Below are 15,312 nucleotides of genomic sequence, written 5' to 3'. Positions count from 1 at the left end.
GGGCACTGGCTCCTGACAGCGAGCCAGCGAGCTAAGATAGAACCGTCCTGCTGTGGAAATGGGGGCACTGGCTCCTGACAGCGAGCCAGCGAGCTAAGACAGAACCGTCCTGCTGTGGAAATGGGGGCACTGGCTCCTGACAGCGAGCCAGCGAGCTAAGACAGAACTGTCCCTGCTGTGGAAATGGGGGGGCACTGGCTCCTGACAGCGAGCCAGCGAGCTAAGACAGAACTGTCCCTGCTGTGGAAATGGGGGGGCACTGGCTCCTGACAGCGAGCCAGCAAGCTAAGATAGAACCGTCCTGCTGTGGAAATGGGAGGGCACTGGCTCCTGACAGCGAGCCAGCGAGCTAAGAGAACTGTCCCTGCTGTGAGACAGAACTGTTTCCACCCAGCTGCACAAACGTCGTGGGAACAGGAGGGAACAGGCACCGAGTGAAGACAGAGGGCAGGCCGAGCCCAGGGGCCAGGAGGAGGAGGCACTTGAGCCCTGCTAGTGTTTCGGACAAGCATGGAAGGTGAGAACGGGAAGAGGGTGAAGTAACAAAGGCCTTTTCTTCTCTTGAGAAGATAAAATAAGAAAAAGGCCACAGGAAAGGGAATGACCTGTCTTTCCTGAATAGGGTGGGAAAATGTGAACTCTGTAAGGAATCAAGAAAGTGCCACAGAGCTCTGGAGATGTAATAACATCCTCAGAGTCAGGTGATGACTAGGGCTGGTGTCTCACCCTGAGGGCAGCCCAGAGCCCCTCAGATTTAAAGAACTCCTCATGTTTCAAAATGGGATCTGCACCTCCCCAGATGGGGGCAGGTGGCTCCAGAAGAAAGAGCTGGTGGAGGAAACACCAGCCAGAAGGGTCTGGATGGTGACAGTCTGGAGAGAGAGCCAGAGGCTATTCAACTAGCCTCCAGATACTTGAGAACAAATCAGGCAAACAATTTAGTTTCTCTGAACTTTCAAATACAAGAACAGTGACTGGAACTGAACACTTTATCTCCCTTCTTCATCTTTTCCATTTTTGAGACAACAGAAAAGGGGTGAGTTTCCCTCTCAAGGTAGTATATAGTCTCCTAAGGACTCAGCACTCAGGCTGGCGGATGTGCTTGGCACAGCTGAAGAAAGGAGGAGACTCGTAACTCAGAGAGCATAGCCCTTGGACAGAAGCACCAAGCCGCAGATGAGGAGACAACAGATGAAGAGAATTTGACCTGAGGAAGTGTGTGCACATGTGCAGAGTTATAATAAGTAAACATTACCATGTGTGCTGGTGCATGGAGTGTCCCAGGAGGAAACTGCATTTGTTTTGAGAATCCCTTTTGAAGAAGTCGAGGAAATTCAGAATAGCAGAACTCTCAGCATTTAATTAAAAATAGGCACGTGTAGCTCACTGTGGGTAAAATGAGAAAGAGAAGGCCGTCTCCCATCTCAGACCGGGTCACTGACATGGGAAAGGCAGTGACTTTCCAGACAACTGAACCCAAATTTCAGATTTCAAACACCCAAACAAACAAACCAAAAAAAAAAAAAAAAAAAAAGGAAGGAGAGCAAAGGAAAACTTGACTATAAATGTGTTTAGAAAATCTCCAACTTCAATAAAATGCACAGCAGCTGAGGTGCCATTTACCTCATGCCAAAAAAAAAAAAAAATCATGGTGCACAAACACTGTCTCCTATTTGTCTATAAGGAGCCACCTCTGGAAGTGCCCACCATGTTACTGTAGTAAAAAATTGACTCCAGTCTGTGCATGTGGCAGGGACTTGCAACCACGGGGAACAAGTCACCTACTGGCTGCATTTTAATGCTGTCAGTAACTTGCCTTCCCCCCTTTCCTCCTCCTTCTGCAGTAGACCATAAACGTGATCTGCCAGGGTGTCGCCCTCTGCAAGGGCAGCATTTCTAACAAGAGAAGTGAGAGGAAACAGAAGCTGCTGGACCAGCCGAGGGCCCCTCCTTCTCTAGACTTCAACACGCTGCTTGTTTAGACCAAATAATGAGCTAAATGTTTTTGCAATTTTATTGTCTGTCTTGAGTTTCTGGTCTCTTAAAGCATTGGAAGTCACAGATGCGTTCCATGATGCATTAATAATTAGGATTTTAATTTTGCCCATGATGCTCATTTTCATTTTGCCTTTAACAGCCAATTAATAAACCACTATTGTTTCTCCATAACTTGTCCATTTTTCTGCACACCTAGACTCTATGAAAATAATAATTCTGTCATAATTCTGTGTAGAAACAGGTGCCAAGCACTGTTGGGAAGGCGGGCACAGAGTAAAAAGCTGAGGGTGTGACTGTCTAGCCTTTTGTTACAACCTCAGAAAGATAAAAGAATCAGAGTAGCATTAAGTCTTAAAAAAGGTCCTTCCAGGAGCAAGTATGTGCCCCACAAGATCCTCTCCATGACAGCAGAGGCCACCAGCAAGCTCAAAGGTGTCCCTCAGCCACCTCAGCAGGACCCAACATAGAGAAGGGCACTCTGCAAAAGGACTGTCAGGGTGGACTCCTGTGCAGTGGATCCCAGAGAACGCCACTGAAGACCCAGAAAGTTTTCCAGAAAGTTTTTTTCCATAGAGTATCACCAGCATGAACTGAAAGGCACAGAGAAAGTGCAAAGGAAAAGTTGCTGGAACTTTTCAATTCTATCGGAAGGAAGGAGGCTGATTAAACTGGCCAACTGCAAACCACGCCACCTTCATGAGAAGGGCAGGATAATTCGGGAAGCAGAACTAAGGAACTAAGAGCCTGGAAGGCAGAGCCAAGAACCATGGAGCATCATGCCTGGACCCCCAAACTCAATCAACTCCCAATGAACTGCCCAGCCAGACTGAAGAGCTGCAGTGAGCAGGTCTTCCTCTGTCATTCCCATTTCCCTGCGTTTTGAACAGAATGACGGTTGCTGTCATCGTTAGCCTGTCCCACCACTGCACACTGAGTGTCATTGGCAGATAACTCATCTCCTTTGTTTTGGAGATTGACCCATGGGAACTACACCCCAGGAAGCCTCATCCACATCTGGGCCTGATTTAAATGATAAGGTTCTGGATTAGGCGATGATTTAATGGGACTGTGGGAGTGGGGAAAATGCTCCTTTCACACAGGGGGATGGATGGAAATGACTGGGGGACAGAAAATCCAACACGGCACACAGACGCTGTGGTGAGCCAAGAATCCCACCTCCTGACTTCTCACCCTGCATCACCCCCTCCTCTTGAGTGTGGACAGAAAGTCGGCATCCAACCAATGAAACACCCATGTGTAGTTCACTGTGATAGTACGTCACCCTCATGACTGTGTTACATAAGACAGTAATGCCCATCTCGTGAGGAGGCTTCCTGGCTCGGTTGCAGGAAGCAAGGAAGGCTTATTTGGCAAGACACTGGAGGTGTCCTCCGGATAACAACTGAGCAAGAAACTGAGGTTTTCGGCTTCCCACAAGGAACCAACTGAATACCGAAAATAGTGGTAACCACCATGTGATCTCGGAAGCGGATCCTGCCCCAGTTCAGGCTCAGGTGAGGCCACGGCTCTGGCTGATGTTCTGACTGCAGCCTGGCCAGGCCCTGGGCAGAGGACCCAGGGGAGCCCCACAGGCTCCTGACACTGAGACTGTGAGATGTGACCCTGAGTTGTGGAACCACTGTTAGTCAGCAGGAGGAAACTGACAGATAGCAACGTTTGCATCTTGATATTTACAGATATCAAGATAACTTCTTCCTAGCTGGTGGCCTCTTTGGGAATCAGTGTTTCTACTCAGTTCTTGACATTTGAGAAAACATTTTCAAGGAAATTTCAGAACAAAAAACATAGTGTCTGTAGGTTCTAAAGTGCATGTAAAAATAAGCCAGATTTTCTTCATAAAAAAATGATGTGAATACCTCTGATATTTTTGTTGCAACAAAGTGCTGATGAAATTATTCTGTATATTGGAGATTTCATCCCAGATGAGAAGTAACTAACTATAATCCTGATGTTAATACCAGGAGTCTTTTGGGAGAATTGATTCATTTACTTGTAGCGACCCATAATATGTTCAGGGTCGAAGGGGTTTCAGTGGCATGACTTAGTTGTATTCATGCTTCTACGTGCCTAGTCCTTGGTCCTTCATATTCTCCCATGGACATCAAGGTCTACTTTCATCTTGAGTTTAGGTTTCAACTGTCTCCACTGCCAGAATCACAGTGGTGTGTCTTTTATATTTCTCAGAGGGAAAGACCCTCCTCTTCACAGGGCAGTGAAATCTAAGAGTCTTTTGCTTGTGAAGGCCAAGGAAGAAACATCAGGAACTCGGTTTTGCTAGTTTTCATTAACCTCTTGGTAGCCCCCTAGAAACACTATTTAATGGGGAGGCTTAAATTTCATAAAAACTGTGCATGTATAGACTCTGTTCTTGCCATCTATCTTTTCAGTACGTAAATTCAAAACTTCCTCCAAATGCTAACCTACAAATGAACATTTTTCCTGTGGAAAAGGAACATTTTAACTATATTCCCCCAAACATACTGCCCCTCATTTTGCCCAATCATTTTTTAAAACCTCGCTTTATGAAAAATCATATAGGTACAGAAAACATATGTGTGCTAACCTCACATGCGTGTGCTCAGCCCAGGAGAGGTAATAACACACTAGGTTTGTGGCAGCTCCTCGATTCTGGTGACACCTTTGCACACAGGGACATGATTTTGCCTAAATGGGTTGTATAGTTTGAGTACCCCTTATCTGAAATGCTCAGGACCAGAAGTGTTTTAGATCTCCTATTTTTTTCATATTTTTTTAATATTGGCATATACATAATGAAATACATTGGGGATAGGATCCTAGTCTAAACACAAAATTCTAAATAATGTCTTGGCTATTCGAGGCTTTTTCTGATTCCATATAAAATGAAATATTATTTTTTTGAGATCTTTAAAGTATGACAATGGAACTTTAACAGGGATTGCATTAAAATTATATATTGCTTTAGGTAGTATGGACATTTTAACAATATTTTCCCAGCCATGAGCATGGTATGTTTTTCCATTTGTTAACATTTTCAGCTATTTCTTTTTTTAGAGTTTCGTAGTTCTCTTTATAGAGATCTTTCATGTCCTTTGTGAGGTGAACTCCCAAATATTTCATCTTTCCTCAGAATGGGAGAAGATATTTGCTGGTTATGTCTCCGACAAAGGTTTAATAACCAGAATCCACATAGAACTCAAACATATTAGCAAGAAGAGAGCAAGTGATCCCATTTCAGGGTGGGCAAGAGACTTGAAGAGAAACTTCTCTGAAGAGGACAGGCACATGGCCTACAGATACATGAAAAAATGCTCACCATCCTTAATCATCAGAGAAATGCTAATCAAAACTACTTTGAGATATCATCTAACACCAGTAAGATTAGCCCATATCACAAAATCACAAAATCACAGATGCTGGCATGGTTGTGGAGAAAAGGGAACACTTCTACACTGCTGGTGGGAACGCAAACTAATAAGTCCCTTTTGGAAAGTCATCTAGAGAACACTTAGAGAACTAAAAATAGACCTGCCATTTGATCCTATAATTTCTCTACTAGGTATATATCGAGAAGACCAAAAATCACACTACAATAAAGATATTTGTACAGAATGTTCATTGCAGTCCCATTCATAATTGGTAGGTCATGTAAGAAGCCCAAGTGCCCATCTACCCATGAATGAATCAATAAATTATGGTACACGTACGCCATGGAATACTATGCAGCCATAAAGAAAGATGGAGACTTTTCCTCCTTCATGTTTACATGAATGGAGCTGGAGAATATTCTTCTTAGCAAAGTATCTCAAGAAAGGAAGAAAGGCTTGGTGCCTGTGGCTAAGGCGCCAGCCACATACACCTAAGGTGGTGGGTTCGAATCCAGCCTGGGCCCACCAAGCAACAATGACGGCTACAACCCAAAAAAAGCCGGGTGTTGTGGCGGGCGCCTATAATCCTAGCTACTTGGGAGGCAGAGGCAGGAGACGTGCTTGAGCCCAGGAGTTGGAGGTTGCTGTGAGCTGTGATGCCACAGCAGTCTACCCAGGGGGACAGCTTGAGGCTCTGTCTCAAAAAAAGAATGGAGATATGGGGTAAGGGGAGAGGGAGGGGAGAGTAAGAGGGAGGATGAGTGGAGGGAGGGCGATTGGTGGGATCACGTCTATGGTTTATCCTTTGGGGGTACATGTGAGTCTTTCTAAATGTAGAATATAAATGTCTTAACACAATAACAAAGAAAATGACATGAAGGCAATGTCAACCAGTTGGATGAAAGTACTTTGAACTGTATACAGAAAGAGTACACTGTACCCCATGATAGTATTAATGTGCACAGCTATGATTTAATAAAAAAAACATGAAATTCACTTGTTTCCTATACACATAGCTTAAAGGTAATTTTATACAATGTATTTAATAATTTTGCACAAGAAACAAAGTTTCAGCTGCATTTTGACTGTAACCTGAAATATGAGATGATTTGTAGATTTTTTTTCATTTTTGGCATCATTTCAGTGCTCAAAACCTTTCTGATTTTATAATATTTTGGATTTCAGATGTGGGGTGCTCAACCTGTGCCATGTGATCATTTATAGCATTTAAAACTTCTAACCAATTTTTAATTATATAAGGCTTGGAAATAGCAGATAGATGATTTTCTATAATAAGATTTCCCACTTACTAACTGGCATTAGCCAGGAAATGACAGGCCTGCAGAGACTGTCTCAGGAGACTACTTCAAAAATGACAGACCCTGCTTTGTACAAATCATCTTCATTTCCTCCTTACTCAAGAGGAATGAAAAATCTTAATTGGTAATTGAGGCACACAGAGTAGAAAGGAAGGATTGAATCGAATCTCCTAGTTGATTTTAAGTCAAAATAAATACCTAGTAGAGAACTACCTATATATATAGTTGGTGTGATGGTTTTGTTTACACAAAACTAATCACATAGCAAATACCTACCAGTATTTCTATAAAAGGCTCCACTGAATTAATGTCACTGAATGCAAGCCTACTACATTCTAATTAAAAGGCACTGAAAGCCATCCAGTTTATATCAGTAGACCAAAGCAATAATCTTAAAATCGCTGTGAAATTTACCCAGTTGAAGTTTTTTCTAGTGATAAACTGGAATATACATAAAATAGTCAAGAAAGATTCAAAAATCACAATTCCAGATTTTGAGGCAGTAACCACATTCTAATACTATACAAAGAAGTATGTTATTAAATCCAACACTAAACTGAAATGTTGCCATGATGTGTTAAAAGCTTAAAATATGTGCAGAAAAGAATTCCCACTCTCAGTTGCATTATGGCTGCATGGAGGGGATTTACAAACAGACTAGGGAGCAGTTATAAACACAACTGACACCCAGAGACGTTCTCGCCCGTGCTCCAGCTTCTAATTGAATTCAGACCAAACCCTCTCCCCCAGCTCTGGACGTGGAACCTAGTAGGTCCTCCCTGGAATCACAGCTTTTAAGACTGGTCTAGCTAAATTCTTCATGAACAATCATTCAACAGCAGCTCAGCACAGGGCTGCCTGTGGTCCCTCGGTCACCACTGCCTGGGGGACCGTTCAGCCGAGTCAGCCCCACTGCGCAGCACAAGAGGAGCCCAACGATGCTGTCAACAGGAGGCTTTGGTCAAAACTAAAGGATGTCAGGAAAGGGAGGGGACGTTTCAGCTCAACAGAAGGGGGCGCCACAGGGAAGCTAAGCTAGATCCAACCATAACCGCAGGGAAACAGGCCTGGCTGGAATGGGAGGAAGCGCGAGGGTGGCGGCGACGCTGGGCACAGCACGGGCACCTACCTCTCCTCGCGGTTCTGCCCCACACACACGCGGCCCCCGTGCCTGGGCGTGGGGTTGCTGCAGGAGCGCTGGCGCACCTGGAAGCCGATCCCACAGGTGGTGCTGCAGGGGGACCAGGACGTCCAGGGGGTCCAGCCTCCGTTCCTGGGGGAAGAGTAAGCAATATGATCACTCCGCCACCCTAGCTCCTGTCTGCACCCAGGGTCACAAGCCCTCGTTCCAGGACGTCATCTGACTCTGGGACTGAGGGACTGTGCCCTGTAAATCCCAATTACTGTCAGTTCCACCCACTAGCATCCAGTTTATAGCCAAGAGAGGACATTTAGGAATAAAGTTTTAAGTGCACTATAAATAATTTCATATGGGCTATATTAGAAACTGTTAGGAAACCCAAGTTACGAAAATATTAAGCTAATGAAGAATAATGCTATTCCACTGAATAGCATTTAGAAAAGAATCCCTAAACCTCTAGAGTAGACTAATGATATTCTGATGTGTATTATATCATTTATAATCTATGAAAAGTACGACTTAGAATAAACGACCACCTGAAATTATATATAACATTTTCTTTTAAAACCTATTAACATCAGCGACCATCAGGGACTTTGCTGACAGTGATCGTATTGACAGAGTGCCGTAATGTTCACATAATGTTTGAAGGTTTAAAACAAACACTGTTAAAAATGAAAGAAAGAACTTCAAATTCAGACTCTTGGCTATTTTAACACACATTGACGAGACTTTAAAGAGCATAAATAAGAAGTAGAAATTGTATATAAATATATGGATGTGTATTTATGTCATACTATGGGATAATGTAGATGCATATACATATAAAAAGTAAAATGAAATAATTTTTAAAAAGTGGCATATAAAATAAACAAATCATTACTGATAACTCGAGGGATTGTTAAGTGTTGCATTTTTTCCTTAAAGTGACTGAATTCCGACTGTTTATAATTTAAATAGCTCCTTTAGCAGTTTTTTCCCTGCTATTAAAAAATAAGTTACAGGTATTTTTAAAAATTTAATGTGCTAAAATATTTATTAACTTTAGATTTCAAACTCCACAGAGATGGTCTGTGGAAACCATGTAGAATTTCTTTTTCTACATCTGCAATAATATATACATTTCTCAGGATATATGTACTCTCATCCATCCACCTAGTAGATAGACATCCATCTGCATGTCCCTCAGCAAAAAAAAAATATTATTTCTCAGTTTTACTTTATGCATTTCTATAAAAATATGCAGGTTCTCAACTGTGCCCTTGAAGATCCAAGTATAAGTAATAAGTTAATTATACAATTTTAAAAATAATTTCAAATAGGGCAGTGCCTGTGGCTCAGGGGACAGTGTGGCTCCATATACCAAGGGTGGCGGGTTCAAGCCTGGCCCTGGCCAAATTGCAACAAAAAAATAGCCAGACACTGTGGCGGGCACCTGTGGTCCCAGCTGCTGAGGAGGCTGAGGCAAGAGAATGGCCTAGGACCAGGAATTGGAGGTTGCTGTGAGCTGTGTGACGCCACAGCACTCCACTGAGGGTGATAAAGTGAGACTCTATCTCTATTAAAAAAAAAAAAAAAAAAAGATGGGCAGCGCCTGTAGCTCAAAGGAGTAGGGTGCTGGCCCCATATGCTGAAGGTGGCAGGTTCAAACCCAGCCCTGGCCAAAAACTGCAAAAATAAATAAATAAATAAATAAAAATAAAAAAAAAACCACTGAAAAAGTTTAAAAAAAATTAAAAAATAAAAGACTCTGTCTCTACCAAAAATTAATAACAATAATAATAATTTCAAATAAAAATTCCTCTGGAAAAAGTCTTAGTATATTTTGTATTTCCTGCTTTATTTACTGAAACTTAATGATATATATAAAGTACTTACCTATTTACCAAAACGGTGACACAAGTGAAATATATATGTATGTATGATAGTATAGTAAAGCTGCTTTTTTGACAATTTAACTAAAATTATGATAAAATAAGACAGGTCTTCCTATTTAATTAGCTATTATCTTAAACTCTGTTACCTACAATCTTAAAATATGTCCAAGTTAGTCACTAAATTACATCCAAACGTAGATAGCAATTTCAACACAAATAAAATAACCTTTTTAAAGTTTCTTTATATACAGGGTGTCCATACAATTTGTGTGCAATTAAAAATAGCTGATTAAAATAGAGATAATGCAGAAAAGAGAACTTCCAACATTAACAAACGTAAAATTTTATGATATAGTCAATTTATAATATATGGAACTTGTATACAAGGTAGGAAATAAATAAAAAGTATGTGTCAGTAACAGGACTTTAATGAATGAGGAGATAAGTGAGTGTAATTGTGTATGTCTGAATTCAGGACATGGACCTGGGCCTCACACTTCCCCGTGCTGATTAGAGCACAAAGGAAGCCTGTGTCAGCAGGTGGATCACTTTTGTGACTGTCAGTACAAGGCAGTCCCCTCATGTATTTAAAGCATCAGTAAAACCAGCTCACTTATTTAATTTTTAATCTTAAAATAACCACTTGCAGTATTGCAGCTCTGCAGAGAATGACTTTCCAACTAAAACGAGAACAGAAGATGTATCAATAAACCCGGCACAGCAATGCACTTGGTAAGCCTTCAGCCATTAAACAATGCAAGGAGGGTATTAGGTACTCTATTACAATCTTCTGACAATAGCAGTTTGATAGCTGTTATAAAGTTTCTGGCAGGCTTCGATGGAAACTACCTAGTTTCACAGAAAGCAGGCAATGTGTAATATACTTGATAGGCCCTTGTCTCCTATCATGCAAAACAGCCTAATCTCCGCAGCCTGAGTTACTCCCTTCGCTGTGTGGTGTGCAGAACGGGAGCAGAGGACAGAGTCTGCCTTTTGCACCTGCGCTTCCTCTTCTAGCCTCCCTCCCCCTCTTAGAGACGCCCTGGGGTCTTAGACGCTTTGATCACCAAGTCTGCATTTTACCTTCCCTGAGATTTTTCCCATTTTCAATAGGCTCATGGAAAGAAGATAGTACTTTTTGAAAATACCCTAAATTAATGAACAAATGAGGAGGAGGTTTAGAGGCTGATTTCAGAAGCTTTCCTGATCCATGCTTAAAATATCTCTGTGGTCACCGGCTACAGGTGAAGGGAAAGAGTGCTGCGTGGAGTGTGACCAAACTCCAGCAGTCAGCAGGACAGAAGCAGAGGACGCAGGAAACTCGCTCTGTGCTGTTCCTAAACTGTCCCCGGCCACCGAGTGCCTGTTGCTAGCTGAGTTGGGGGTCCTGAGTTCATGCATTACATAGAGCAGAGAATTTTTGATCAGAGCCTTGGCTTCACCCATCTCCTAACTAATGTAGCAGGTTCCACCAGTCAGGGACTAGGAACGCACATATTTCAGAGGAAGATTCTTAACTAACACGATATTTTCCTTGAACAAGCCAATCATGCTGTGCACATTAGAAATATTTTTCCTGGCTCGGCGCCTGTGGCTCAAGTGGCTAAGGCGTCAGCCACATACACCTAAGATGGCAGGTTCAAATCCAGCCCAGGCTGCCAAATAACAATGATGGCTGCAACCAAAAAAAAAAAAAAAAAAAAAAATAGCCGAGCATTGTGGTGGGCTCCTGTGGTCCCATCTACTTGGGAGGCGGAGACAAGAGACTTGCTTGAGCCCAGGAGTTGGAGGTTGCTGTGAGCTGTGATGCCACAGCACTCTACCCAGGGGGACAGCTTGAGGCTCTGTCTCAAAAAGAAAAACAACAAAACAACAACAACAAAAAAGGAATATTTTTCCTCATCTAACAATGAACATATGAGCAGGTTTAGATCTATAATTTATCGTTTACAATTTTCCTCCACAGGTGATATTTAAGTGGCAAATATCTTTGTCATTTTGCCAACATTCTATACCAAAAAGTAAATCTGGCCTGTGTTATGAGCGATTTCCCAGACCTCTGGGAGTCTGAGTCTGACACCCCCAGTGTCCTGTGTGTCACACCTGGAGCAGTTGGCGATCTCCACGCTGGGGCCCTCGCACTGCCAGCCACCACACTGTGGGGCCGGGCTGTCACAGGAGCGGGTTCGGCAGAGGCAAGATCCCACAGCACTGCCATCTGTGTGCGTGCAGGGCGTCCACGGAGACCACGCGCCAAAGCGTCCATCCACAGTGAGATTCCTGGTCTAGGAAGCAAAACCAAGAGAGGCTGTCAGGACGGGTGGGAGCTGGAAACATAACAGAGTAAGAGACCTCCCCAAAGACCACCAAATCCCCTTGGGATGTTTTTTGTTACAGGTAGAAAGAAATGCACGAGGGGGTGTTCTGAAGCCAAGCAGTACCACTCGCGGAGATCACTGATGGAGAGATGATGAGGAGGGAGGAGGTGGAGAGGGAACAGGAGCAGGTGATAGGAGGGAGGCTGGCCAAGAGGAGGGAGAGAGAAGGATCCCAGTGACTGACTGATCAAGCTATGGCAGAGTGACCCTCACATGCGTGAAATCTAACAAACGAGAAGAATGGGAGTGAAAATCACAGCTCCACAGCTGAAGCATGGTTACAGGCCTCTACAAATGGAAAGACCCGGTTATTATCTAAGACCTGGCCTGGCTCTAATGTCACCTTAAACTGAAACACTTAATCCAAAACATATTTAAGGCATGCCTGCTAAGGGACAGCTCTGCTGCCTGTGAGGAGCCCCCCAGTCCAGCCAGGCTCTAACTTCCTTCTGAGAGCTTAGGGGGTGGTGAGGAGGAGCCAGATGTGTGGCTGCTCCCTGTGTAAAGTCCAGCAATGGACCCAGAGCAGGGGACAGGTGACAAGCTCCCAGGGCCAGGGAAGAGCAGTAAGGGTCTGTCCTGAGTCTTACAGCGCAAAGGAGGGGCCAGGTAAAGGAGCTAGCGAGGCCGAGATTCTGTTGGGGCTTTTCAACATTCTTCCTCCACCTTTCATCAGACCTTCCTCTCGCCTCCAGCCTAAAGACTCCCCAGTAGGCATCATTTGGGCTGTGACCTTGCACCGTACCTGCACCCACAAATCCCCATGTGCCTTTACACTCAGATTCCTGCCTGTGACACAAACACTGCTACACTGCTGTCATTGTTCACCACAAAAAGCACACGTTCCTTGTACAAAGAGCCAGCACCCGATCAGAACAGTGATCAGCCAGCTCTGTTCCACAGTTTGGCCCACTCTATTTTAACTGTCCATACTGACTGTGACTATTGCTGTTTGATGTACTGTGCTGGCAGTCTGGGGCAGGGGGAAGGTTGCTGTGGGGACCTGTAGAACCAGCTGCTCCTCTCATGCTGACCCTCCCTTACCTGCAGGGAAGAGTCTTCCAAGGGAAAAGAGAAAATGCCACCAGAATGCTTGTCACGTGGTTGGCATGAGGCCCTCTTGGGTGGGCCATGTGGAAATGGTGGCAAGTTCCATTTTGGTTCCACAAATACAACTAAGGTACCACGTACCTTCCCCTGTGACCTTCAAATGACACCTGCTATGCCAGACTAGATCCAGATGTGGATGACAAGGAACTCAGTTCCCCGTTCCACAGTCCTACCACTGGCCTGGGACACGAGGGGGAGTGTTGGGGATGAGAAGGAAAAGGGATGCTGCTGTCGTGTGGGGCATTGTCACATGAACACCATCTATTTCTTTTCAAATTACAGCCACGGTTGGCTCCCCAGCTGGATTTGTACGGGATACAGACTATTTCCTGCAGATCTTCTGTTGGTGGAGGAAGGACTGTGGAACGAAGGGATTTCCGAGCTAGGGATGGGCTGCGCCAGTGGGCACCCCAGGGCTGCTGCATGTGTGATGTGGAGGCAGGTGCCAAATGTGGATGTGTAAAAAATGTGTCACAGTTTATCCAAATGATGCAGAAACCTCAGGCGCTTAAAAATTACTGGATTTAAAAAGCAAAACCAACTAAGAATATTAACATCCACATAAAATGGTTAGCATAAAATACCTCTTCCTCCTCACCTGCAGTCCTTTTTATCTATAAATATCCAACCCAGTCTAGCATTAGAGAGGAGTCAGAGGCCTCTAGAATATTACTGTAGTGTCAGAAAAGGAAGACCCGCAAGTTAAAAAGCAAACAATAACACAAAAATCACATAGTTCCGTGTTATATGTGGGGTCCCAAAGAAGAAGGGTCTATATCTTAAGTATACACATCTGTCATGTCCCTGACAGGACAAAAAAGCCACAATCTGCGGGATTTTGAGAATGTGATGAGGGAAATCTGGACAGAAGTGGGGGCTGTGTCAAGAAAACCGTGAAGAGTGACAAATCCCCCAGAGGAGCTGAGAATCCCCTAAGCCTGCAGATGGGGAGGGGACAGTCACACTGGAGCCATCCGGAGCTAAAGAGGGATGAGGGAGAGAGAGACCCAGCCTCACTCCTCCTGATCTGCCTCCTATTGGCTGAACCAAAGACAATAAGATACCACAGAGGGGACCATCTGCACTTGGGGAAGTCAGGCCCTTGTGGTAGATAGTGGGCAGGGGGTGGAGAGGGAGCTGACCAGCACAGAGATAGTGCAAGGGGCTCTCAGAGACATCTGGTCACTTCCCTCTAGCAATCTGCCTCACTTCTCTGTGAAGATGTGAGGGATAATGCAGGTTGAGAATGCATTTGTGATTTTTGGAAGGTTTATAAATCCCCTCAATATTAATCTGAAACTTTTGAGGCCATAATCGGGACAGATTAAAGGACGTGGGACAAAGAAGGTTCTCTCCAAGCTCCCCTGGTCTCCAGATGAAAAGGAAATGAGCCGGGAGTTTGCTAGGCTTGCCGCAGCTATGGGAGGTCATGATAGCACAGGAAATCTATGAGGTGAGGTGAGAGGAAACTGTTAACAACATGGCGGTGACAAACAGATGACGACGGAAGGGAGTTCCAGGTCACACACTCTCTCAGAGTAAATCTCCGTCCTGGGGGAAAACCAAGACTTTTTTCACTTTTTCAGTCCTTTCACTCCAAAGAACTCATGGCAGGATAGGCCAAGGTAGAAGGGTTTTTATGAAGAAAATAGTTTGAAAGGAAGGGGTTTTGTGTTCGTTATGGGAATTATTCCTTGCCATTAAGACCAGCCTTTCCTTTGAACTTGAACTGGATGTCCCAGAGGCCAACAGGTGAATCCCGACTGGTCTGAGCCAGCCGGTAATGGCAACTCCCTCACTTGGGCCAGTGCAGGGTCTAGGGATGAACATGTGACCCAATTCTGGCCAATGAGACTCTACAGGAAACTGCAAGAGGCTTCTAGAAATTATTTTCCTCCAAAGAAAGAAAAGAAAATGCTTTCTGCTCCTAGTCCTTCCTGCTCTGGACATTGTTTTGTGTAGCTGTGATGGCTGGTGTTCCTGATGCCACCTTGTGAGCAAGAGGAGGAGGTCCAGGGAATCAGACACTGTTCACCTGGTATCCTCCCTCAACTGGGCAGGAGAACCAGCCCTGAAACTAACACCTGCCAGTGCCCTGTAGGATGAAAACATCTGCTCAAA

At 44.2% G+C, this 15,312-nt stretch overlaps 1 protein-coding gene across 1 annotated transcript in view; it reads right to left on the bottom strand.

Moving 5' to 3' along the window:
* Positions 1 to 15,312, bottom strand: part of SEMA5A (semaphorin 5A) — a 340,395-nt gene that overhangs the window by 64,771 nt on the left and 260,312 nt on the right. Inside the window, exons 14-15 of the mRNA XM_023513080.1 lie at positions 11,807 to 11,988; positions 7,815 to 7,958 (exon numbers count right to left, since the gene is read on the bottom strand). Of these exons, the coding sequence (XP_023368848.1) occupies positions 7,815 to 7,958; positions 11,807 to 11,988 (326 nt within the window). The remainder of the gene's footprint in view (positions 1 to 7,814; positions 7,959 to 11,806; positions 11,989 to 15,312) is intronic.

Source organism: Otolemur garnettii, unplaced genomic scaffold (genome assembly GCF_000181295.1).
Source record: "Otolemur garnettii isolate 467f Iridium unplaced genomic scaffold, OtoGar3 scaffold00033, whole genome shotgun sequence".
In the NCBI taxonomy this organism is placed as follows: domain Eukaryota; kingdom Metazoa; phylum Chordata; class Mammalia; order Primates; family Galagidae; genus Otolemur; species Otolemur garnettii.
The sequence above is the reverse complement of the archived record's forward strand: the minus strand, read 5'-3'. Positions and strand labels throughout refer to the sequence as shown.